This window comes from Salvelinus sp. IW2-2015, linkage group LG9 (assembly GCF_002910315.2).
Source record: "Salvelinus sp. IW2-2015 linkage group LG9, ASM291031v2, whole genome shotgun sequence".
Taxonomy (NCBI): Eukaryota; Metazoa; Chordata; class Actinopteri; order Salmoniformes; family Salmonidae; genus Salvelinus; species Salvelinus sp. IW2-2015.
In genome coordinates this window covers 11,865,098-11,890,935 of record NC_036849.1, presented here as the reverse complement: position 1 = coordinate 11,890,935, position 25,838 = coordinate 11,865,098, and the positions used below count along the sequence as shown (strand labels likewise).

At 43.0% G+C, this 25,838-nt stretch overlaps 1 protein-coding gene across 1 annotated transcript; it reads right to left on the bottom strand.

Moving 5' to 3' along the window:
- Window positions 1–1,296: 1,296 nt before the first annotated feature.
- On the bottom strand, window positions 1,297–25,254 carry ptpn21 (protein tyrosine phosphatase non-receptor type 21). The gene is made up of 20 exons (XM_023994240.2): window positions 24,875–25,254; window positions 23,366–23,669; window positions 20,171–20,340; window positions 19,675–19,772; window positions 18,303–18,370; window positions 18,114–18,184; window positions 13,480–13,567; window positions 13,078–13,166; window positions 12,447–12,534; window positions 12,073–12,152; window positions 11,877–11,972; window positions 11,446–11,503; window positions 11,089–11,170; window positions 9,373–10,883; window positions 8,401–8,535; window positions 5,512–5,730; window positions 3,148–3,276; window positions 2,752–2,986; window positions 2,379–2,539; window positions 1,297–1,453 (listed from the first exon to the last, which is right to left on the bottom strand). Exons 2-20 carry the CDS (start codon window positions 23,543–23,545, stop codon window positions 1,325–1,327), a joined length of 3,687 nt encoding a protein of 1,228 aa, XP_023850008.1. The 5' UTR covers window positions 23,546–23,669; window positions 24,875–25,254; the 3' UTR covers window positions 1,297–1,324.
- Between the last annotated feature and the right edge of the window lie 584 nt (window positions 25,255–25,838).

The window sequence follows — 25,838 nt, the reverse complement described above, 5'->3', positions numbered from 1 at the left end:
CACATCAGTTAGAATGGAATGTACATAAGGGTTAATCTGCAGTTACTACATCCATTTTTTTTTTTTTTTTAACTTACAAATGAATATGTGCCCATTGATTCTTGAAGAATATAAAACGTATAAATGCATCATGAGCTTAGTTCAACTGTCATATCCCATCAGAACTTAAAATAAGCTTGTTTTACTCCAATGTTTGTAAACAAAGTAAATGTAAAAGCCAATGTAAACAAACACTGTATAGCCTCAAAACATGGTTCAAACTATAATTTTGACATCATGGATGGTCAGTCCTTGCACACATAGCTCTGTCTATGAATTTGAGAGTGGCTACATTTCTCCAGCCCCGCTCCTCAGCTTTTTACCAAAACAGTGGCGGGAAAAACACTTCGATATTATTTCAACTGCGGATTGCACATTATGTGTGAGCCATGTCTGGTATAGTGCTTATATGGGAGAGACAGAATGGGGGGGGGGGGGGTAATTTAATTCCATCAATCCAGTATGTCCAAATACCTCAATTGTGTGTGTTTAACAGTAAAGATTCTTTGGTAGACACCTGAATAACTCAACATGGTGTGTGTGAAGCTATTGACTTTAGCTCTTTGGTTACAAATACCAGTTTTCCCCAAAGTGAGGTTTGTGATACCATAAAATGAACCCCTCTTATAAATCAATACATGGTCTTAGTGTCAGCCTATTGCTAAGCCAAATAAGAGCAAAGGAGAAATCCTAAACCACCACAGTAGAAAACATGGTAACACATCTACACTCCTTAGATACAAGTGCAGTTCACCAAAGATGCCCTTCATTAAAAAAAGTGACCATTCTCATCTTCCACCGTCAAGCAGACAACAAAACAGTAGTCCAACGTAACATAAGTGTGATTTTACTTCCTTCAGGAATTCTCAACATAAAAACATTAGTCAAGTCCTTCTTTATAAAGACCATCATCCAGCACAGCACACAAATCGTCAAACTAAAATCCTGTGATAAACAAATATCTGTAATAATGATATTGATATACAATAATCAGAGTGCTGGTTTCATGTCTAGGTTTCAAGTGCTGGGTTTCATGTCAGTAATTGTGTTAAAAATCCTACAGTGAAATCTCATTAATACTGTTCAAGAGTGGGACACGCACAAGTCATGCGATCCTTTCATTGTCAGGTTTTATCGCAGTCTCACCTCCACTAACACTTCGAAAAGACCATCCACCAGCACCACCATTTTGGAGCTAAAGCGCAACAGATGCTTCGCTGCGGTCACCCCCAAACAAAAATCTTCTTTTTTGGGGTTGTGGTGGGTGGGCTGCCGAGGTTTGCGCTTAGATAAGCCTGGAGTTGCGAAGGAACTGGATAAGGACTTTGTAAATGAAGGTGTATTGTGAGATGGTCTGCACCATCATCATGCGTTGCTGCCGGAGCATGTTCAGGACGGTCGGGACGTCCAGCATCTGGAGGAAAGAGGGGGAAACAGGACACAGACATGTTAAAAAAGGAGTATGTTATTGGATTTGTTCAGGGGCCTCTTGAGCTAAACCAGAAATGGGCAACTTTGATGGGGGTGGGAACCACAAAAAATTGGAACTCATAATGAGGGGCCGCAGTTGCGCCCAAAACATTTTATTGGCCCTCTTGACAGTGGAGAGAAATGTTTTACATTTTAATTTTGTACAATTCTATTCTGCCATGGGTTGTAGAGAACATGTACTAGTTTTAAGGCAAGTTCGTGGCAATTCTATACATTTCTCCATGGGGGGGGGAGAGATTTAGCAAATTTATAGCTAACAATGCAATACTAATTTTTCCATGGGGCGGAGGGGAAAATGGGCAGTTTTACAGCTAATTTCCTGTAATTCTATCAATTTTGCCATAGGGTGTAGAGAAATGTTTACAGTTTTTAATAGATCTAATTGAGACTAACAAAATCAAATGGGGGCCCCCCGGCCGGTAATTCGACCATGATAACACGTTTAGATAGCTGGCCCTAAACTAACTTAGCAATCAAAAAATTGCACTTTGTGTATTTTACTAGTCTAACTCGCAACAGTAAGTTAATGAAATCAAATTATTATTTGTTTTTTGGGGGGAAATTGATCCGAGGGCCTTAAAAAGGGGGGCCCGTGGGCTGGCAGTTGCCCATCCCTGATCTAAACTGACCAATGCCTGCATTACTGATGGAATAGACTAGGGTTCAAGCCTGGCGACATGATTCACGCTGTCCTAACATAAAACAAAGAGAAGCATGAACCTTTACAGAATGTTTTAGGCATTCTACATAGCCCAGCAATGTAATGGCAATATGCAGATCCCACTATATAGCCCAGTAGACCAGTACTGTAATGGTAATATACATGTAGACGTTAGCTTGTTTTTTACCTCGTTGTGTTCCAGACAGGCGATCATAATCTCAGTGAGTATGACCACCCCGGTGCGGCCCACTCCAGCGCTACAGTGGACCAGCACGGGTAGGTTAGTGTTCTTTGGGTCGCTGGTGCTGTTGGTGTGTCTCCTCACTGACTGGATCTCCTCCAGGTACGCTGGGTAAAAAAATAATAGATAAATGATTTATTTTATTAACCAAACTCTTAATGAAAAAAGAGGATTTTACAACAAAGTGCCAATTAATCACCCCTTCAAATTAGACTGGAACTGCCTTCTTGACCTCTCCCTTGGAATATAGATTTACAATCTTAAGGCGAATTCCTGGTTTGAATACACGTTACATCTACATTTCAAACGATCCACTCACAGAGGAAGCCCTTGAAGTCCTCGGGGCAGCCGTGGTCGGGCCAGTCTGTGTACTGCAGGTGCCATACGGTGCGCTCCTGGCCCGTCAGCAGGTGTTTGATCTTCAGGCCCGTGGTGGCATAGCAGCCTGAGTCCGTCCTGAAGCGCGTGGTGATCTTAAAGCGTCCGTATGTCACCGTGTTGTGGCGAGAGCCCAGACGTGGCCAGTAGCGGAAACTCTTCTCCCTGCCACCCTCCTGCAAAGGGAGTTAGCGGAAAAGGTTAAACAGAAGGATAGAGCTGAGAAACCTGCTACAGAAAGGTCAACAAGTCATGTTACTGCTAGATCTGAGGACATTCAATAACAACTTACACTTCTGACAGACATAATAAAGTTCAGTTTAACAAACACACACACCTCTTCAGCTGTAACCATGGCGATGATGGCCACACCCTGCTCCCACACCATTTGCCAGAAGTCCAGACAGGTGTTAGAAAGAGGGCCCTGGGAGGCGATGTAGCTCCACTCGTCTCCACCCACCGTGATCTAGGAAAAGCCAGAGGAGAGATATGGTTAGTGACCTCATTAAGCAATAAAGGCACATTCTGTGTTCTCCATCTAAAGCCACAGCAGGTATGCATGCATGCCATGCTGCTCATTACCCTACCCAGCCCTGGGGAAGGAATGATTATCAAGGAGACAATGTCTGCACAGATGCCTGAGCCATCAGCAGTAATCTGGAATGAAGAGCATTTATAGGAATGTTGTTTTTTAGGATGTGACAGTCAACAGTTGGAGGTAGTGACTTAACATCCAGCACTTATTACTGTGCTGAGGACTATTTCTGTCTGTAATAAAGCCCTTCTGTGGGGAAAAACTTATTCTGATTGGCTGGCTCCCCAGTGGGTGGGTCTGGCTGCCAAGTGGGTGGGTCTATGCCCTCCCAAGACTGCACCCGTGCCCGGACATGTAAAATCCATAGATTAGGGCCTCATTAATTTATTTCAATTGGCTGATTTCCTTATATGAAATGTACCTCAAACTCTTTGAAGTTGTTGCACGTTGCGTTTATATTTTTGTTCAGTATATTTTGGCACCAGATGTGTCGTTGTTCCCTCGTTGTTCCCATGCACTATCAGTAAGTTAACATACAAGACCCTGAAAATACCTTACATTCTGACTAAGTATGATTGATTACATCTGAAAATATTGACTTAAATTACTGGGTGCAGTAATGCTATTCAATGTAATGCTATTTTACACTGTTTTATGCTGCTATAACAGAGTAGAAAAGTTAGGGCAAAAGGATCAAATATACTTTTCTTTAAATATCAATGTTTTGGCTACAAGGTCCTTTTCAAATGAAGTTCCAATGGTACAATGCACTGTTGAAAACAGTTGATTAAGGGGCTATATCCTTTTGTTGGACTCATAAGTCAGCATGAAATAAAATAATCACTTCTGGATTCATTACGTTTTGTTGTCCAACTGTTTCTAAAACTACAGGGTGTGCGATGCAACATGGCCTTGAGAACAGCAGGAACTGTGTTGGTCATCTTTCATCTCTTGCATGTAAGCCTCATTCTTAGCTTTGCAGTAGCCCTTGTTAAATAACAACAATTATAAACTGGGTGGTTTGAGCCCTGAATACTGATTGGCTGACAGCCGTGGTATGCCCTGGATTTGACAAAACATGTATTTTTACTGCTCTAATTACATTGGTAACCAGTTTAGCAGTAAGGCACCTCAGGGGTTTATGGTATATGGCCAATATACCACTGCTAAAGGCTGTATCCAGGCACTCTGCTTTACATTGTTCCTAAGAACAGCCCTTAGCTGTGGTATAGTGGCCATATACACCACACCCCCTCATGCATTATTGCTTTAGTAGCTTGTTGTTATTCAACCTATTCTACAGACATTAAAACAGCATAAAATAAAGATTACTCTGAATCTTCTTCTGGTCTGTTGTATTCAGTGACATTGTCTGTTAAAACCTGTTTGGGATAGGGGGCAGCATTTTCACATTCGGATGAAAAGCGTGCCCAGAGTAAACTTCCTGCTACTCAGGCCCAGAAGCGAATATATGCATATTATTAGTAGATTTGGATAGAAAACACTCTGAAGTTTCGAAAACTGTTTGAATGATGTCTGTGAGTATAACAGAACTCATATGGCAGGCGAAAACCTGAGAAAAATCCAACCAGGAAGTGGGAAATCTGACCTGTAGCACCACCTGCACTCTGACATTACCACCTACACTTGGTACAAGAACAGATAATAAGAAGAGAATTACCCCAGAGCCAGGACTGAAGGGCTATGGCACAAAACCAATCGTGGGCCTCACACCTCTACTTTCTTATTGACCTATGTGGGATGTTTTCTACATTTAACTTTAGCCGAAATTCATCATTCTTTCTGGACGTTAATTTAAAAAAAAAAATATATATATATATATATTGAATAATTTATTACAGTAATGGGATAATGTTTTCATAGTTCAAGATTATGCTTCTGTTCTTTCTCCATGGGATTCAGTATTTCCAGATTTATCACTCGGTAATGTACTCTACATGGAAAATATTGACGACATATTAAAAAGCTATTTTTGCTTTTCGACTAAGTTGCTCTTAATTTATATGGTTTAGGTTTGTGCGTTCACATTTGTTTTTATGAGACACAGTTTATATTACATTGTGATTAAGGTCAAAATTCTGTTTGAAATAAACATTTTAGAGAATATATTTAAGCATATGGTGTATGTAGTCTGTGTAACATTACCCTGATGTGCGAGGCGTTGATGTAGCCTGTGTTGTTCTCCTTGGTGGGCACCAGCTCCACACGCGTGTCGTCGTAGGGCAGCACATCCTGGAAGCGATTCCTCTCGCCGCTCTCTGGCAGCTGGGCGATGCTGCAGTCGCCTGCCGGACGCCGCTTGGCCACCTGCTCGTACTCTGTGAACACCATGCCCTGCTCCATACGCTGCTCCAGCACCTTACACTGAGAGAAACAGAGTATGACACATTGGATTGATCAGCTTCTAGACATGAAACGGGTATAGAGTTGAAAAGCTATAGTTTTGTAAGTACGCAAGAAGAAAGTACATTTTCCTGATGGTTAGAAACATGTAGTAGCAGTATCTGTTGTGCATGAGACGGAAACATATCAGCCATCTCCATAAATAAAGTCTTATATAACGCATGATGTAAAACACAACCCTTTGAATACAGGTGACCTGGATGTACAATAGATGTTAGAAAACTCCCAACAAGCAATCCTTGTAGACAACATTTACTCTGCCTGCTTGATCACCTGGTAATCGGAACCACTTACACATCCCAAGTAAACTATGCAAATGTGGGGCAGTGAGGAGCCATGTCTGTTTCTTTAAGGGCTGGGTTTTATTTCTAATGTTCCCACCTACAAGCATGGCATTGTTTATTAAATCAGAAACACCTGCAAAGTTCAGAGACGCGACTGAGTCAAACAGCTTTTCGTCTTCGCCTACACTGAGCTATAGGGGGTGAAGACTTATTATCCAATGGATAACAAGTTATTTTGACTTATTTCTGCGCAAGTCTAATATTAAATATATACACACAGAGTACAAAACATTAGGAACACCGGCTCTTTCCACAACAGACTGACCAGGTGAAAGCTATGATCCCTTATTGATGTCACCTGTTAAATGCACTTCAATCAGTGTAGATGAAAGGGAGGAGACAGGCTAAAGAACGATAAGCCTAGAGACAATTGAGATAACGATTGTGTATATGAGCCATCAGCGTGTGAATGGGCAAGACAAAAGATTTAAGTGACTTTGAACAGGGTATGGTAGTAGGTGTCAAGAACTGCAATGCTTGACACCATGCCCCAACAAATTAAGTCTGTTTTGAGGGCAAATGAAGGTGTTCCTAATGTTTTGTACTCATGACTATTTTATAAATGGTATAATAATTGCTTGATATTATTGCATTTTGCAACCCTGTTCCCCCTCCGTCGGCCCAAGATGAATGGCTTTGACCACTAAAGTCGCTTCACTGCTTTAAAATTGGTGCAGCTAAACCACAAGTATCTATCCTATAATGAAAAGGCACCCACAAAAGAAAATTAAAGGAACTTGTTAACCTATTTTGTTGTGCTGTTGTTATATTTGTATTTTGTGTCTGATGCGCTCAGGGTGTTACATGCCATTTGCAATGAGCATCATGATCAAAGTCATTGTAGCCCAGCGGACACCAACCTTTTCTGAGTCAAGATCACTTTCTGTGTCAAAATGCAAGCCGAGATCTACTGCTCTGATTTTTTAAAGCCTATGCAACATTAACCTATTAAAACAATACTGTAGCAATGAGGTTTGTGCTGCTTTGCTTGTTGTTCGGACCATTTGGGGTTTTTGTATTACTTGAGGCACAGCTGAGTGAGCATACATTTAAATCATTTGCTTTTTATTTTACTGGGCTGATGGTCCCTGCATCTGATGGTCAGTGTCAGCGGAAGGGGAGAGAGTAGCAGACTGAGGGTCCGCCTCTCACCGTCCGTCCTTTCCTCTACGATACACTTTCCGACTCATTCATTACAGCTGCAGTGCTGGTTGTAGCGCCAATGGAAGTAGGAAGAACACACATTTTATGGCTTATAAAAGTGACGAATAAAGTGTTGAATAAAGTGTTGACAGTGCTGAGTAAGAACTTAAACTCACTCATAGAAACAGCAGCTCTTTGCTTTATTCGTTGACAGTTTCACTCTAGTCAACTATGCCTTAACTTTCTTTTACACCTCCTATGTTACTGCAAACATTGTAATCTGAGCCATCCGATTGGCCAGTGGTAAGGCCTATAGTGCACTTGATTTTCTCTCCAGGCCCTCTGGGAAGGCAGAGGTTGTACCTTCAGACACATGAAATGGGAAAACAGCCTACCCGGCGCGTCTGGCAGCTGAAACGGGTGCACCTACCGCCGACAGCGCAAAACAAATAAATAAAAACACGAACGCAAGGCTTTATCGTTGGGTGTTTACGGAAATGTTTGGCGATCGACTAGGATTACCTAGGAGATCGACCTTTCGATCGTGATCGACTGGTTGGTGACCACTGCTGTAGCCTATCATTTCACTTCCCCTGTGAGGACCATGAGCACGGGCTGACTGGCTTTGCTGTACTGCAGCCGACCTACCAAAAGGTTGCACCGTGCCCATTACAATGTAGAAAAATGCATGGCTCATATTGAAGATGCAAAAACTTGAGATAACAATAGACGGCAAAGTCAAAGATACTGATTTCCATCTGTGGCAAAGTTTTCCCTAAATGCTTATGACACATCCAGCTCCAGCCAAGTCAGCTAGCTAATCTTTTGAATATGGTGTAGCAAAAAAACAAACGGCAAGAACAGATAACATTAGCTAGCTAGATAAGGTCAGCATACTAGCTAGCTACACTGACAGCTGTTAGTTCCCCATTTGTTGATATTTCTCCACTCAATGTGGAATTCACCACAACGTTCTATCCCAACCCCAATTCGTAAATATATATAAGTAGCCTGTGTCATTCTTCTGAGGTGGAAATGTAACTATTTTGCTCTAGTGCAGGAATTACGCCGAATTAGGGGACGCATTGCTCCCTGGTGGGCACCTTTAAACTAGTCTAGAGCATTGCCCACTGCCAGTGCCTACCCTCTCGTCGTTGGAGGCCTTCTCAGGTTGGTCCTTGCCTCCCTCGTGCATGGGCAGCCTGGACAGGGTCAGGCCGTTGAGGGCCGCCACCTTCAGAGGACCCATCTTCTTCAGCTCAGCCCGCTTCTTCATGCCCTGTTGTGACGGAGGACAGAGAGAGAGGTAGAGGGGAGAGAGAAAGAGTGAGTATGGCTGAAGTTGACCGAATGTCTAAGGAAGTTAGGGGCGGGGCAGTTATGGCTCAGCCTGGTTTGGTGGTGTGTTTTCCCATGGAATGAGACCGAACCAGCTACTGAGGTCGTCTTGCAACATTCCTTTCAGCTACAGGTGCACAAGGTGTCATCGTGAATCGGTCTCCCAACCACCATGAAACTACCCAGAATACCCCTGCATTGGTGGGTCAGTGAGTTTAGAAGTGATTGTGATGTCACAGGTTTAGTCACCTGATTTATTTAACTAGGCAAGTCAGTTAAGAACAAATGTTTATTTACAATGACGGCCTACCCCAGCCAAACCCTAATCTGGACGACGCTGGGCCAATTGTGCGCCGCCCTACGGGACTCCAAATCACAGCCAGTTGAGTGACACCTCTAGCACTGAGATGCAGCGCCTTAGACCGCTGCGCCACTCGGGAGGTTGAAATGAACATGGCCCACTTCTGGCCTTTGGTATATTCCACTATTGTGTTGTGTGACAGTCCGTGATGGGAATGACAATCATTCAAATGTCAGACATTTTAGCTAAGAGGAAAAATATATCTTAACTGACAGAAATTAAAAATAGTCTCCAAGACATGAAGATAGGGTAACAGCTGTTCCTTGAACAATGAAAGACACACTGACACCTCTAGTCAAACTTAGTAGTCAAATGTGCTTTTAAAAAACAATTCTAAATACACAGGCATGTTTGGGCAGCGAGTAAGGCAGTGGAGACTGGGGTTTACTATGGCAGAGGAGAGGGTGTATGACTCACGGCAGGAGGCAGGCCATCAATGGGTTTCTTCCCAGCAGGAACGTCTGACACAGGCCTCTTCTTGATGAAATCCTTCTTGGTCTTCGGTTTGTTCTGCCCACTGATGTCACTATCCGACATCGAGGGCACCATCCTGCAAGTCTGCCCGCCCTCAAACAGGTACAGTGACTCCGCCTCCTGGATCAGTGGGTGCACCTGATAGGCCGGGAGGCCAGACAGGACAGGGTCAAGGAAGGAGCCAATGGGATATGCGGGCGGGGGCTCCAGGGGAATCTGTCCCAGATTGGTTAGAAGCTGCTGCGGGTCAGGCCCGGACAATAGTGCATCGTGGGATTGGGGGGTGTGGCGTCCGCTCTCATCCTCAAACTCCTCTTCCTCGCTGCTGTGCACCAGCATGGTGGCGTCTGACAGGGACTTCTTGTGGCCGTAGCGAACGTCCTCTTTCCCCTCCCCTCCGTCCTCTGACTTGGTCCGCTCCAGGAACACGTTGAGCTGGGAGCCTGAGGGGCCATGCGGGGCCAGAGGGGGGGTGTCTGCGGCTGAGGCAGATACAGTTCTTTCCTTGACCCTCATACCCTCCAGGCTGTAAGCCAGGCCGGCAATCTCGATGGAGTTGCGTTTGTGTGCGTTGTGTTGGTGGGGGTGGTGTTGTGGGGGTCCAGCCAGGAACAAGGGCTCGGATACCTCCTGCAGGGAGTGGGCTACAGGCAAACTGTCCTCCTGGAAGGTCTGGACCGAGTGGTGCACGCGCCGCGTAATGATCAGGTCCGGGTTGCTGCTGCTCACATACAGGTGGCGAGACAGGTCCGGCGTGCTGTTGGCGGGCCGTGGGTGGGCGCCGTATGGGTAGGGGGGTGGAGGGCGGTACACTTGGGTCCTCATGATATTGGCTGCAGGATACTCCTGTGCCTGCTGCAGCTGGACGTTTGTCAGCTCGGGCACACTAACCGCCCCCACCACCGGCCTCCTCTCCGTGGGGTAGGGGTACGGCGAGGGGCTGTGGAAGCTGGAGTTGAGATGGAAGGGGTAGTGGTGGTGCGCTCCTCCTCCACCATGCTCTCCTCTGATCTCCGGCTGGCTGTAGACCAGGGGGTCCGGCCTGCTGTAGGCGTACGAGTTCCCAATGTTCAGGTTCCTCATGGAGTGGCTCTGGCGGTGCTCGTGGCCATGCACCATCCCTCCTCCACCTCCCCGGTTCTTCTGCCTCATGACCGTCTCGTAGTCCGGGGTGGCGCGGTAGGAGGGGGGGATGAGTGCGCTATGGCGGTGCGAGGGCACGTAGTCGGGCCGGGTGATATCACTGCCTGTGATGGAGGGGTTGGAGGACATGGGCGAGGGCTGCATGTAGTGCTGGGGGTTGGTGAGGGAGCTGGTGCTGTGGGCGCTGTACACGCTGCCGTTACGCAGCCGCCCGTTCCCACCGCCGCTGTTGCCGTATTCAAGTGGTGAGCGGTCCAGGCTGGTCTGGGAGTGGTAGTAGTAGCCGTGCTGACTGTTCATGTACAGGTTGTCTGAGACAAAGACAGGGTATTTTAGAACTACAGGCATAGGAAGGACATACCCTTTAATCTAAGCATTGTGGCATGATTAAGCAGTGAGCGGACATTCACCTTCATCTCATTAGGGCTCAGATAGATGCATGGTGCATGATGGTGGTTGAAACTAGAGAAGAAACACCAGTGATCCTGGTAAGGTCAGGCCTAACTGTATAAGTACCTTGTGAGGATGTGTAAGGCTCAGTGAAGTGACCATTGTAGTGCATCTGTGGCGGGGGCAACATGTAGGGTGGGGGCTTTGGCTGCACAGAGAGAGAGAGATCAACCAACAACACGATTTAGTTACTACACACTTGATCTTCATGCAGCCCAACAGCATGGATTTACACACAAATCTAATGGTGTGCTGAAGCACTGGCCAGAGTCTGACATTTGTCATGTTCTGCGCTCCACCGGCCATAGCTTAGAGGGAAAGTGTGTGTGTTTGAGAGAGAATTCGTGTTTGTGTGTGTGTGTGTGTGTGTGTGTGTGTGTGTGTGTGTGTGTGTGTGTGGTGTACAGTTCACTGGCAGCATACCAGAGACATCCTGGTGGAGGATCGCCGTTGCGCTGGTTTCACAGCAGGCTGGGTTTGGCTGAGAACAGGAACATAAAAACGAAACAGGTAGTAAAAACAAAAAGGCTTTCTTTCAAGTTGAAAGGGACTCGGGGAAGTAGTTTTAAGAAGGCTGAATAGCTCAGATCACCTCTTCTCTGTTAAATTAAATCTCCCTTTATCGCAGTGAAAAATACAAGCAATATCCAGGAGAGAACTCCTTTTCTTAAGATTTGTTTTATTTGTATACGTCTTTCTTCGCCCAAACATTGAAAACATAAAAAGGTGGTGATGAGAGGATTGGTGTCATTTGAATGTAGCTAGGGTGTTTTGTAGGGCTCTGGTTGGTTTTTAGGAGAGGCTCTCTGAAGAGACCTGTACTGTGGGCGGTGGCTGCGGACAGCGTTGCTCACCCCTTGTTAGAAGGCAGAAAAGGAAAGCGAGGAAAGGAAAGAGTGAGAATGGACTTCTGGGAGCCCTCAGAAGGCGAAGGGGGGTCAGACTCCTCTCTGGAGAGAGGAGGAGAGGGGACAGGAATGAGGAAAAAACACACACACACACACACACACACACAGGAACAGGGCTAGATTCCTTAAGAGAGACACTTACAGGCTGCTCTTGTTAATCTTATAAAACTTGTGCCTGGCAAGACACATCCGGCACACATATTTGGAGGTTTCCAGGTCTTCCTGTAGAGGGGAAAGAAAACATTCACAGCGTTAGACATTCAGTACACTGGTGGTGGTGCTCTACTCATCCGCCTACCTAAATACAACTGCATGGGGCTTTGCCCAGCGGTTGTTGACTCTATACGCATGTGGCATAGTTACCGCCATACAAGATCACATGTTTATCTAGAAAAGTCAATACACATTCACACAGAATGCACTGTGAGAGCATAGAACTCCAGTGCATGTGTGGGACAATGTGTATAATGGGAAGAGGATAATTGCGGTGTGTGGTGGTGGTGGTTTGACACTCACGGTCTGGAACTGCACGCTCTCCTCTTTGTTGGTCAGCTCCAGGGCAAAGAAGGACTTATTGTGAGTCATGTTGTTAATTTCATTCCACCTACACAGTACATTAAAACACAGGGGGGGGGCGAGAGCATGAGGCAGTGTCAGTGGTCACAAAACCTCAGTTTCTGCAGCCTGCTGTGGGAGGGGAGTGACATTAACAGAAACCATATCTGAGTCAATAGTTAGAGAAGTGTTTACATTCAACACTCTCAGTAGCATTTAGACTGGGATATTCTACACAAAATGAGACTTCCTCTGTGTAAAATTGAAGTCATGTGACCTGATCTGAGGCCTAGAGTTTCTTCTTGCGAGGTCACATGGTCAGGAAAAACCCCTGACCCCAACTATAGAACATCCCATCTGATCCAAAATAGCCAGAGACGACCATGCCATCTAAGAATAGTAGCTAGCTGTGGACTGAACCAGACTCAATATGCTGAATCATTGGATCTAACACAATTACTGCTTCATGTACACAAATAGCAGACAGGCTTTTATTCAGACAGCCCGTATTTAGAAGAAGAACATATTGCAGGGCTGGGCGAATACTGTAAAAAATGTATATAAAAATAAACTAAATGATTTCCTGTCTTACTTGAATACAAGGGGTGGCCTGCCGTTTTTGTGCTTGACAAAAATGCCATCCAGACAGGCCCCAAGAAGGATATCAGTGCCTTGGCTGTCCTGTGGGGATGGGAAGAGAGAAGAGGATTAAATAGAAGAACTATAGCTAATGAAAAATGTGGACCTCACTGAGCTTTTTTGTCCTCTGTGCTGGAGGGGTCTATATTTATACTTCTATGAATATATTCCAGAAGATCAGCACCTGCTGAATTTTGAACTGAAAAACCATCTGTCCCTTTATTCATGTCTTCACACATACATAATGTTGAAAAATAGAGGTATTGACAGAATGTCAATAGGACTGGATAGCAATGTAGTAGTGCAGTAAAGCTTTGGTGGAGCAGGTAGTGTAGGTTGGTGTAGCTGTGTTCACCTTGGCTGGGGTACTCTCCTGGCCATAGCCCTCCATCTTCTCCACCTCCTGCATGTACAACATCTCAGCCTCTGGGGCAGGCAACCCCCTGAGAGAAACACACAGCAATATAAGTTAACAAACAATACACATGTCCAAAGCAGACAGACACAAATGGAGACACCAACATCCATTAACCAGCACAGACAGAGTACACAGACAAACCCACACATACTTAGGTCACATTCCAAAACAGGATTCATGACATCACACCCAGGGCTCCAGACTAACATTTTCCCCTGTTGGCACTGGTGCCACTAACTCTTTCAGTTGGTGGCACCAACCCATGATTTCACTCCGTGACACAATAGAAGAAATAAGGGATCATCTTATAAAGTCATTCAAAGTGCTTTATTAAAAAGGTGTACTAGACTACGGTTTGAGATTATATTCAAGAATGAAGTTGTTTCATCTAACATGTCTATGCAGGAATAATGCATGATTCCAGCAAATTTTGGGCTGATAATTAGGTTATCGTTATATTACTGTTAAAATAGGGCCCCATCATTTTCAGGTTTCAGCATCGTAGCTGGTGAAACTCTATTGCATTGATTGCAGTTGATTATTATTTTCCTTCTTCTGCCGATTGGTGATAAAAATGCATATCCCTGTGAGATGGTAAGGCCGAGGTCAGGAGGTTGCAACTTTGCATGATGGTAAAGGAGCAAGGGCCACACTATCATGCAATGCCATATGGCCACATGGCACTAACAAGTGATTGAATATGCAAACTTTTAAATCGCACACCCCTCATCCTGTTTGAGCTCGAGTACTGAAATTCAGTAGATAGGTCCCTCTCCTCACAAGGAACAAGTGTGCCTCAAGGACCCATAAGGTCCACCATGATGGATTTTCTACCATTTAGAAATTTGTGAAAAACAGTTAACTTAAAAACACTACTTCTCTGGCACCAAATGACTGATGTGCACAAAACATGGCATCGATGGAGCAAGCTGTCACAAATTCGTTTTTCCCAGGATAGCATCTCAAGCATTGGCTACTGACCAATAAGCAATCACGTGGGCGTGGTCTGGCACAAATGCATTTAACTCTGACAGATATTCACATTGTAACCAAATTTGGTACACATCAAACACTGTCAAGACTCAACATATCTAAGCACATTCAGCTCAACCACACAGTAGCGCTATAATGGGCATGTTTATAAATTGCTTGATCGGATTGACTCAGAGTGATGAAATTTGGCACACATGCTCAGGGATATGAGCCTGGTTAATCTGTTAAGTATGGTTCAGTTTGGCTCCATGGTGGTGCTGTTGGAAAGAAAAAAAAATCATCATTCATGCATACTCATTGGCTAATAGCAAGCATATTGTTTGAGCAAAAGTCTTGAAAAATCGATCGGACCAGTGGTGCTGTAGAATACATTTGAAAGTTGTAAACATCCTTCAAAATACATCAAACGGATATTACACTGCATGATCAGTTTGATTTTGAGTTCTGATATTTGGCAAGTGTGGTAAACAATACAGAAGTAATTCATCGTAGGGCAATGTGCCCAATTATTCCTGATGGTGACACAGTGGGCCCATTGCTGAACCTTGTCTTTTGTTCAATAAAGATACATTTATCTACATGTACTAATATCACTTTTTTGGGGCTTATTCACTACCTGAATGTGAAAATTCCAAACACGTTAGCTAGATCGCTAACTCTAAACATAATAGCCACTGATGGTAGCCACGTATTAATCTAAAAGTTTTTTATTTTTATTTTTTAACCTTGCTGTGGTAGCCTACTACTCAATGGAGTCCCATGCACTTGCAATGGACAATGCACATTTCTTGTGCAAAATATCTCAGCCATATCAAATATCTTGGTTGTAAAATAGTTTCTATAGAGCTCCATTATCAGAAAGAAAAAAAATGCCTACAGAAAGCTGAGAAACTTCTCTTCAACAGTGACGACTGTAGTTGCTTCCAAGGCTGTATTTTTCCCGCAATTGAGTTAAATGATATTTCCTACAATCTGAGCACGGTGGAGAGAGAGTGGTTCGCTCACTCTTCACAGCATCAAGTTCCATCAGAACAGGCACAGGGCAGAGACTTTCATTACAGGAACCACAAGGATTAGGGCCGTCCCTGACAAAAAACAATATTGTTTGACCAAGAGTCGTCTGTTCTTTCGACCAATCGGTTGGTGGCTGACTTAGTTGCTGAAGTGGCAACATAAATTACAGTAATTTCCGACTGAAAAGTTTACGAAAAACATTCCCCTCAACCCTTGCTCTATTTATGTGACACATGTACGCATTGCCTGAACTATTGCATATCATAATCACATCAATAAACAAACTCTGAACACCGTAACACGTGACAGCAGAATTGATACAGAAGACGTGACAAACACAAAACGGGGAAAGTTTACTGGTTAATCAGGAAGTAAAGGGGAAGTCAGATGTGTGAAATAAATTTCACTAGTTGTGGAAAATATTGGCGTTCAAGGGAAAAAAAGAGGTAAGGCGCAAGCGCTGCATGCATATTATGTGTGCCAAACAGGTGCTGTTAGATTACAATATTATTTTTCTGACCGTTTGGAACAATGTAAACACTAAATACATTGCAAGCCTACCAGAGTCCGTTGTAACACTTTTTTTGGTAAAGCCTTTATTACAGCAAAGACTAAAAACAGTCGCCTTCATTGGTGAATGCAATTTCCGAAATGGAATAGTTATGGCCTATTTATTGTTTACGCTAATTATTCAATGGTCGCTTTGTTATTTTAAAACTAAAATGCTTGATTGCATTTCAAATCAGGAATTTCCCTTCTAGGCAGAGTTGAAGAAAAAGCCATATCTCAGACTGGCCAATAAAAATAAAGAACAGACACTGGACTTTTGAACAGTAGTGTATATGGATGATTTATAAAGCCAGGCACATTTATCAGTTAGGCTATTGATTATAAACCTAATTAAGTTGGGGTTTCCTCTCTCCTCACTTGTTTAGATAAACAGATGTCTAAAAAAAGTTAAGGGCTATTATCTCGCCTCCTAACTCCATTGCTGCCTCCGCCGCATTGTTCAACACCAATATGCTGGTTAACTTTGCTATCATGCACATAGCAACATGGTCTAGGAAAAGGCGCTAATTCAGTGCACTAATTCGTTTCAAAACCGGACAATGACCACTGTCCGCGGGAGAAAACGCATTGGTTATAAAATATTATTTTTGGGGGGTTTTGCACAATTGTTCTTATGTAATATAACCATATACAATTTCCGCAGCACATTTCTTAAACTGATGGACTGTGCCATCCCCACAGCCTCCACAATGGATCAGTCCACTCAGACAGCCTCCAGGGGGGGGGAAAAGCATTGCATGTGACAAATTCACTAAACCTCAACTAAATCTTGTAATGAATAATGTGGAAATTGAGCAACTTAAGGGGAGTAAACTGCTTGGAGTAACCCTTGATTGTAAACTGTCATGGTCAAAACATATTGATCGGGAGAGGTCTGTCCATAATAAAGCTAACATTATTAATATGCATGTCAATCTCGCCTGGCTTAAAGTAAAGGAGAGATCGACGTCGTCACTACTTGTACTTATGAGAAGTATAGACATGTTGAATGCACCGTCTGTTTAAACTACTAGCACACAGCTCGGACACCCATGCAAAAACAGATAAAAAGACACCTTATGGAACAGCGGGGTATGTGAAGACACACCCACAAATACATATACGATAACATATGCACAATACACACATGTACACTGTGCCGGAGGGCACACACTTAATGTGTTGTGAAATGTATTGTAATATTTTTTAAATTACTTTAATTTTGCTAGACCCCAGGAAGAGGAAATACTGGGGACGCATAATAAATACAAATGTAGAATGTGCAGCTCGTACCCATGCAACCAATTAAAACATTTACTCGCACAGCCAAGTCAAAGCGTAGCAAAATGCAACGAAATGGTCGCAGTCTGGAGCCCTGACAACCCATATCTCAACAAACTGAAAGTGTCAGTCTAGTTCAACCACCAGCAAGATCAGCTGCTGCTATGTGCTATCCCCCATCATCTCCATCTTCTGTTCATCTGTGTCACTGCACTTCGATTGACACACACAAAGCAGTGAAACCATTTCATACACACCAACATTGAGGCAAGCATCAACTCCTCACCTCCAGAACCCAAACCCCAACCTGACACCTCCCTCCCCTGTAGCTGGGGCCCAAAACAGCTTTTTCCATCTATCTATCCAGTTCATATGGGGGGTGAGCAGAAGGCTGGAAACCTGCAGATTGGGATGGCCGGAATGAAAACCAGCTGGCCTTGGAGGTGGCTTGGTGCCATGCCGGCCCCGGCTCGGGGCTTTTCATCCATCTGCCTGACTGTAAATTAGAGCTGAGGACCCCTGGTCAGATGGGTTTATTTTCAGCCTGCTGAGGCCAGATGAGAAAGAAGCACCATGGACTGGCCCACTGCATGGATCGAACCTGGACTCAATTAAAAGGCACTGCGAATGTCAGCCTCAGGAGATGTGAAGGGGGGTTCCTGTGGAGAATATAAGGCAGGTCTTCTTTTCCACAGATGGAAAATCTGATGTGGGAACATCTGAAGATTTCTCACCTGTAGTTCTGGTAAAGCACAGCCACTTTCTGAGTGGCCTCTTCCAGTACTCTCTCATCCTGGATCCAGCCCTATGAATAGATGGGGAAACCTAGATTACATTGTGCACATTCATGAACAGATGACTATAGATCGTAAAACAAGAACTTTGAGACGCAAAGCCATAGAGAAAAGAAAGAAACTGCTTACGATAGGAAAGAGCACAAACTTCTGAAGAAACTCCTGCGAATCGTAACGATTGAAGTCTCCAAAGTCAGCTGAAACAGAAAATAATAAAATACAATCTTAATTTTAGTACACTGGGTGAATACATATAACACTACAGTAATATTTTTCCTAGCAGTGAATACAAGTGAAAACCTGACAAACATTTATTTAAATAGGTACAAGTCTGTAATGAGTCTATTTCTGCAGTTAGTGCGAGGCAGACAAAGCGTCCATGGATTTTCGGAATGGTATGATGCTTATTTTAGAAAAGCAGGGGACCCGTGTGTTATGACACGGGATTGCTTTAACGTCTGAAATTGTAGTGGTCCAACGTTAACAGCAATCTCTGTCTGCACGCCAGCTATGTTCACAGCTATGTTCAGTATCCCAGGCATTAGCCATGCTAGCTACGGCTCTACCGGCCAGGCCCCCACAAGCCCTAACCTCAGCAGCTAGGTAAAAATAGACAATGTCCAAAACCAAAAGCAAACTTAGCAGGGCTTTTTTTAAGTCAACAAATACTTGAGGTTTCTTAAAGCTTTTAGTATTACTGGGATGCTATTTTGATCTAGCTTGCTATGCAGTTTGGGCAGCAATAGTTTGGACCTGGGTTGCACCAGTAAGTGATCTCAGTTGCTGTGCAATGTTAACACCTAGGCCAGTAACTTGCACTGCCTGATATAACTTTGCCAGTAATGTTTGAGATTCTTCTGGCTGGGCAAAAGTGGGAGTCCAGAAATGTCAAGCTGGAGACTCATGCAAAGGGAATCTACACTCCCTGAGCATGGCCAGTTTATAGGTGGGTTTGGGCTTGATGGTGCTTGATAAGTGTCCTACATTAACAGACTTGTGAAAAGCTCAATAAACCCAAAATAAAGTGCTCCTCAGCTTTTATACAAACAAGGTTACTTAGGATAGTAGAAAATGGCCTTACATTGTACAATGAGACATCAATGATGTTCTTTTGAATAGCAACTGAAAATATTCAAGTTTAAAATTCACGTTTTCCCTAGGTATGCTTTGAAATCATATGAGACTTCTGACGAGTCCCGAGCTGAGATTCAGTAATGATCCTCGAAACCATACTCTAACAACTTCACTCCTGTTGCATTGGTGTACCGTCACCAGCTTTAGGTTCAATAAAGCATGAGCTGTGGAATTTACAACAACAGGTCATGACAGCAGTGTGTGAGTGTGGTGCAAAACACTTGCTGTGGCCACCTATGGCAGGACCTGACCTGTCACCACAGTTTGAACAGGTGGCGATCCTCAGTCACCCCATCAGTAGATAAGTGTGTACCGAGTTGAATTTCCCTTTGTCACATTCAGAGCCAGTGTTCAGTATTCACATTACCTTGCACTGCCAAGCCAGCCAGGCGGATGGCCTGTTCTATGGAGCAAGGGATTCGGCCTTCGAGAACATCCTTCTTCAACTGGAGATAATACTGATATCTGTAGGGAGGTAGAGGAAGTTGGTTAATCTCAAGGTGTGGACAGAAAACAAACATGACTTGGTTTGACACCTCCATTCAAATCGGTCAGTGAGAGATGTGATGTCATACTGTAGTGGGTGCCAGCACAGGAAAAAACAGTGGTTACTGGACTGAGTTGCTCAATGCTCAGTAAGTGTTATGGCATACGGAGTATGGCAAATCCTCTGGCATGTAGGACACACATGCATTACATCCCACTACTTTTGACTGGTCCAATAGAAATGGATAGATTAAATCAATATGGTGGGAACTGTGTGGCTAAGAGTTAACCAAGAAATACATGAAGGAGACAACATTTTGGCATGAGAAGCAACCTGAATGAGTGTCTGGTGTCCCTCTGTTAAGTGGATATCTGACCTAGTGATCTCCTGCTGCAGCTGGCCTACGGTGGGCACGTAGAAGACCACGCCGAAGTAGACAGTGGGCTCCAGGCCGTACTTGTCCAGCTGCTTCTTCAGGGGCTTCTCCAGATCGATCCAACGCTGCTGGTTCTGCTTGTTGAAGTACCATAGGCTGAAGTATGTTATCTGGTGGGGGAGGAAAGGAAATGTGGGGCTTTAAAATCGGGGAAACAGGAAGCAAACTATTGAAAAATGAGGCGATTGTGAAATCATTACTTGTTAATGAAATGACAGTAATATGGTATTTTGGTTTACAATGACAATAGCTTAGGTTAAATTTCCTACGCTAAATTATAGAATACTTAACATGTTTGTGCTTCCTTCATAAACATGGCGATACTACTACACATAGCTTGTATTCATCTGAAACATGAATCTTGACCCACAAGCCCAAAGTAAAGTTAAAGGCTGCTGTGCTGCTGCCACTCCCTGTCCAGTCTTGTGACTGTCTACTGGGGTGGAGCAGTGTGCATCACACAATGAACAGTGGTTCTGGAGTTGATCTGTATTGTTTATGATGAAGGGAGTCTGGCCACAAGGCTCACAACGTGATTGCTCTGACTACAATTATACCATTGCTAACCCATTTACAATGTCTGAATGTCTATTTGAAGTGTTGGAAATTATATCAGAAATCACTGCTAGGCAATTTAAACCCTCCCCTATTGCAAACAGTTCACAGAAAGTTCATGGTAAAGATCATCAACGTCTGTGAGAGAATCAAGACATTCCAACAAAGAGCATATTCTAGAGATTCTCTGAAGGCAAAATAGTCAGGCCAAAACATAGGCTACCAGCCTACAGATTTTGAAAGCATTTCTATCTTCCTTTTATATATTGCATGGTAACAGATCCTTCAACCATGTGACCATAGATTTATTTCAGTGTCCTTTCCTATATAGGGCCCTATAAAATCTGTAATTTTTTGGGGCCTGATGCCATTTAGTTTTTCCCCAAATTCAGTTCTCTGTTTTGTTTTCCAGGATTCCGGTTTAAGCTCAAAAGAAAACAAAACACTTTTTGATTAGAAAAACAAAATTGGATGTTCAAAGTCCACAATGCTTAAACCATGAGACCACTTTTGAGGTCTGGGAAAAATCTAAAGAAATGTAGACTTTTTGATTGTAGTTACCGAGAGAAGTTTCTGTAGCGCTCATGTGATTGCAAAGTCGTCTATTCTTCCAATCTATCGACTGGTCTACATTTTTTTTGTGTATTTTCCATTTATAGACCCACCCTATGTGTTTTAATAAAATCAACTATATGCACTGAGCGATGCTTTAAGGGCACTGTTTGATGAAATAATTAAGACACAAATGACTCGAGGAGGGAGCCAGAGATCAAGACAACCAAAAGAACAAAAACCTGTACCCGACCATCCTCCTCCCGCTCTTACTGGCCTTTGCAGATTCTGCCGTTATGCTCCTGAAGTTGCCGGTAGGCTACACATACCTGTTTCATGCCGAGTGCCAATTTATCTAACCATTTCTACCGATCTGTGTGCCAGTTCTGGTTTTCATATGCACATTCTCAAACAGTTTCATTTCATTTTTAATAATGTCTTCGCATCTCAAAACCGTTGTCGTGTTGTTAATGAAAATTTGAACTAAATGAAAATGATACAAATCTAAAAGTAACTTATATTGCCAACTATGTAAAAATATCCTATATAAAGCCAACAAATAAAAACATTGCAGACTGCAGGTAGAAAATATCCTATGAATCACATTGGCTACACATAGCCTGTCTGCAAGGAACTTGAAACATTGTATCAACTTGGTCTGGTGCTAGCAAACTAGCAACATTGTATAAATATTCTGGGCCCTCAGAGTTTCCGGGTCAGACACAGCTGTAGGCTTTTTGAGCAAGGGATAAGAAGTAATCAGGTAGGCCAATTTTATGAAGTTTCCACTGGATCAGAGCATGGTTGTTTTATTTTGCAGAGTGGTTATTGAGCTGTAAAGATTTTTCAAATAGTCTACACTGAGGAACTATTGTCAATGGATGTAAAAACAGACTGTTTATTTGCGGTTTGAGATGAATTAAAAAATACTTTGAGATGCTCCACAGCTCAGTTGTGGTGGGTTAAGACAACCAGAAATACTATCAGATCCCCAAATGGGCACATTTATAGCCCTACATTTACACGCAGTCCAAGTAGCCTATGCCTACTTCTATGCGTAATCAGGTGCACGTCCTTACTCAACGTTGACAGGAGAGCTCCAAACAAAAGACAATTAATAAATTGGCAAAACTCGTAAATGGAATGAAATAAACCAAAACCTTGTTTTTCACAAGTATAGCATAGGGGTTTGAGCTCTGCAAACAACGTGTCCACTCTGACAATGAGAACAGTAAAAGACTGTCAAAATAATAATAATATATTGAATACATTAACAGAAATGACCATAACCAAACAAACATTGTAGATTAGAAATGAGAATTAACAGTAAATGTACTGGTGATAGGGGTGTGCCATCCCCTCGGCCTCCACAATGGATTAGTCCACTGAGCCTATCGAACAAACAATTTACCAGTCGACTAAATGGGATCAGCCATGGCCACTGGATTTATGTAAATAATCATGATATAAATTCTGCCAGGTAAGCTTAGGCTACTTTATAGCTAACATTTAATAGATTTTTTTTGGAAAGCCTTTCCATTCTTACCAGAAGATGAGTATCATTAGCATCATCGTTAATGGCTACACAAAGTATAGACATACGCAAGCACAATATATTCTTTATGCGGATTCTAGAATATTCACATGAAACTCTGTTGCCAATTAGAGGGAAACCTAGCTACCGAGTCTGATTCAGATGCATACTGAATCACAGCACAGGTGTGTCCACTGTGTCCACAGCAGAGGTGGGTCCACTTGAGCGGTGCATGCATGGCCTACGTGATTGAAGAATGACTAGGTCAATGTGGAATGCCTTTGGCTGAAACAAATTATTCTTTCCATACCCTCAAGACAATAGGAAAGGTTCTAGGTTTCTGATTGTTTTATAATGACAGGACTATCAGGTAGGCTGTTGGAGAACAGATCATAGACCATGATAACTTTAGCCTAAATGGCCACCCACTTGAGAAGAGTAATCACGAACAAAACGACAACCATCAGTGTTTCAGTCATCTTGAGCATACATACCTCTCGTAACTCGAGTCTCTGTGCAACTGCCTCCAAACATTCCTGGCCGGTGCTCTCCACAGAAAGAGTAAACTCAACAAATTCCCCATTGAGCAGCTGAATGCGTGTGACCAGACAGCTCTTGCTTGAGACAGTATACCTTCGAGTTCTTTTGAGTTTTAAGCCGAATGGCAAGGGCATGTTTCAAAGTCCTTTGGCAAGGAGTACTTCCTTGATCCAGAAATATATGTCCCGTTGTCTCTAAACTTTGCCCATCAAAAATGTAGTGGATAAGAGGCCATCCATGAGTTGGATACATGTATCCCTGTGAAAACAGAAAGAGACTAATTGTTATGAGACAATATAAATGATTTGATCATTCCAGATAACATTTTCAAGACAAACATAGCCAGCAGTATTATACTATATGACATGTTATTCGGAATCACCAACTTTGGTTCTGGAGAGCAACATTGTGTGCAGGCTTTTGTTCCAACCCAGCACTAACAGACCTTATTTTAATGTTCAACATTGATAAGTTGATTCAGTTATGTAGTGTGTGTGGCTGGAACAAACGCCTGCAATCCCTGACCACCAGCAGAGGTAACCAATCTCAGAACATAAAACAGATGCCCTTTATGAAACAACCCATCTTATTGGTAATCCACTTAGCTAGTTAGACAGGGAGCATCTAATTTCTTGGTGCAAATCAGACAGTCGAGTGATTATTGAATGAGCTGCAAATAACTCTGTACCAGTAGCTTGCTAATGGTTCTCCATCCCAAAGTTATCTGTAGGACACTTCCATTACACTGGAATAACAGAGATCAAAATTGAATGTTGATAGACAGTGCAGTGGGCTCCAGTCCAGATTTAACTAGTAAACTAAAGTTGTTTGGAACAAATGACATCAACGACTTTTACTAGCTAATAGCCAATATACTAGATGACAACGTACAATACATGATATTGTAGAGACGGACAGTCTCCATCAGAAATGAGCATTATTTTTTTTACGTTAGTTAGCTAGTCCAGCTAGCAAAGTCAGGTGGCTAACTAGCCGTGTTAATTTAGTTAGCTAACGTTAGCTCATTAACGCCATCAAGTTGAAGCAACAAATTACTTGAGGTTACATGAAAAATAAACAAACACTATTTTAAACAAAGTTAGTTATACAGTTATAAAACAGATGCTCCCAAAAAAGCCTAAACATAGAACCACAGACAGTATAGTACGTTTAAAAACTATCCAGTAAGTTACTTCATGGTTTCCCAAGCTCGGTCCTGCCACCATCCCCCGACTGCACTTTTTGTGTTTTGTCCTAGCACCACACAGTTGATCCAAATAACCAACTCATCATCACACTTTGACTAGTGGTAGGGCAAAAGTTTGGGAAAGCCTGCAGTACACTAACTTTAGCTAATTAGCTTTCAGGCTAGCATAGCTAACGTCGACAGCGTCAAAATGGGCTCTCCATCACCATAACAAAATCCCTGCAAATAGCCAGATAGTTGACATTAGCATCTTTACCTTATTGATGTCCGCCAAAAGCAAATTAGTCAATTTGTAAATTGTGCATATCCAAAGCTGCCGCCAGTCATTATAGGTGATAGTTATGTCAAATATCGAAAAGGTTTAGTTTGGAAGCTGCATACAGAAAACCAACTCAGCTAACGACGTGCTTCACTTCCTGCGGAAAGAGCAACAAGTGTGTATGAATCTCTACATCCGCGGATCTATATTCTACTCTTTTTAACACAACCGTTTTCCTATAATGTTGATTTACATAGACAAACAAAACTATGAACATTTACATTAAATATATTTTCTTCAGGTCCTGTATGAGTTTCAACGGCTGTATTTCTTTATAAAAGTTTGAGTAGTTCTTCAACAGCGGCGTGATACACGGCAGATTTAGAGGCAATGACATCAGACAGCTGGAATGCCAGGCAGGGAAAATGCCAAGAATGAGACAGCTGCCACCCTGCTTACGACGTACGTTATTCAGCCCCGTACACTGAAAATCTATAATTCTGCTCATGTTATACTCATTTGTGAACTGTCCGTTTACTTTACTAATTTATTAATGCCAGCTGAGGTTGCTGTAAAACAGTGTGATACTGCTGGATGAAAATAGACGCACACACACCCCTCCCACTAGGACAAAGCTGAGACAAGTCGACTTTTGTGCAGAGTGCATGATGAAAGAGGAGGCGGTTCATAACAACATAACAAAACATTTTATTGTAAACATGAACAACACTGTTAGGCAGTCACAGCAAAGGTCACAGTTAACTAGGCTACATGTTGCAGAGAGCACAGTGCCTCTTATTAAAGGTATTTCCTAGAATATTCACAGATACTCTGTTATTTGAAACCAATAGGCTACAAAGTGAGCAATACATTGATAAATATATAAAAATACATTTCTGGTCTAGTTCATTCTCATCATTGTGTAACAATAATCGAAACACATATTGGTCAATACTTTGTA

Coding starts and splice junctions, on each gene's coding strand:
- ptpn21 (XM_023994240.2), bottom strand. CDS start 23,545: ATGCCCTTGCCATTCGGCTTAAAACTCAAAAGAACTCGAAGGTATACT. Junction 20,341..23,365: donor AGAGACTCGAGTTACGAGAG/GTATGTATGCTC, acceptor CTCCCCCACCAG/ATAACATACTTCAGCCTATG. Junction 13,167..13,479: donor AGGAGAGTACCCCAGCCAAG/GTGAACACAGCT, acceptor CCATCCCCACAG/GACAGCCAAGGCACTGATAT.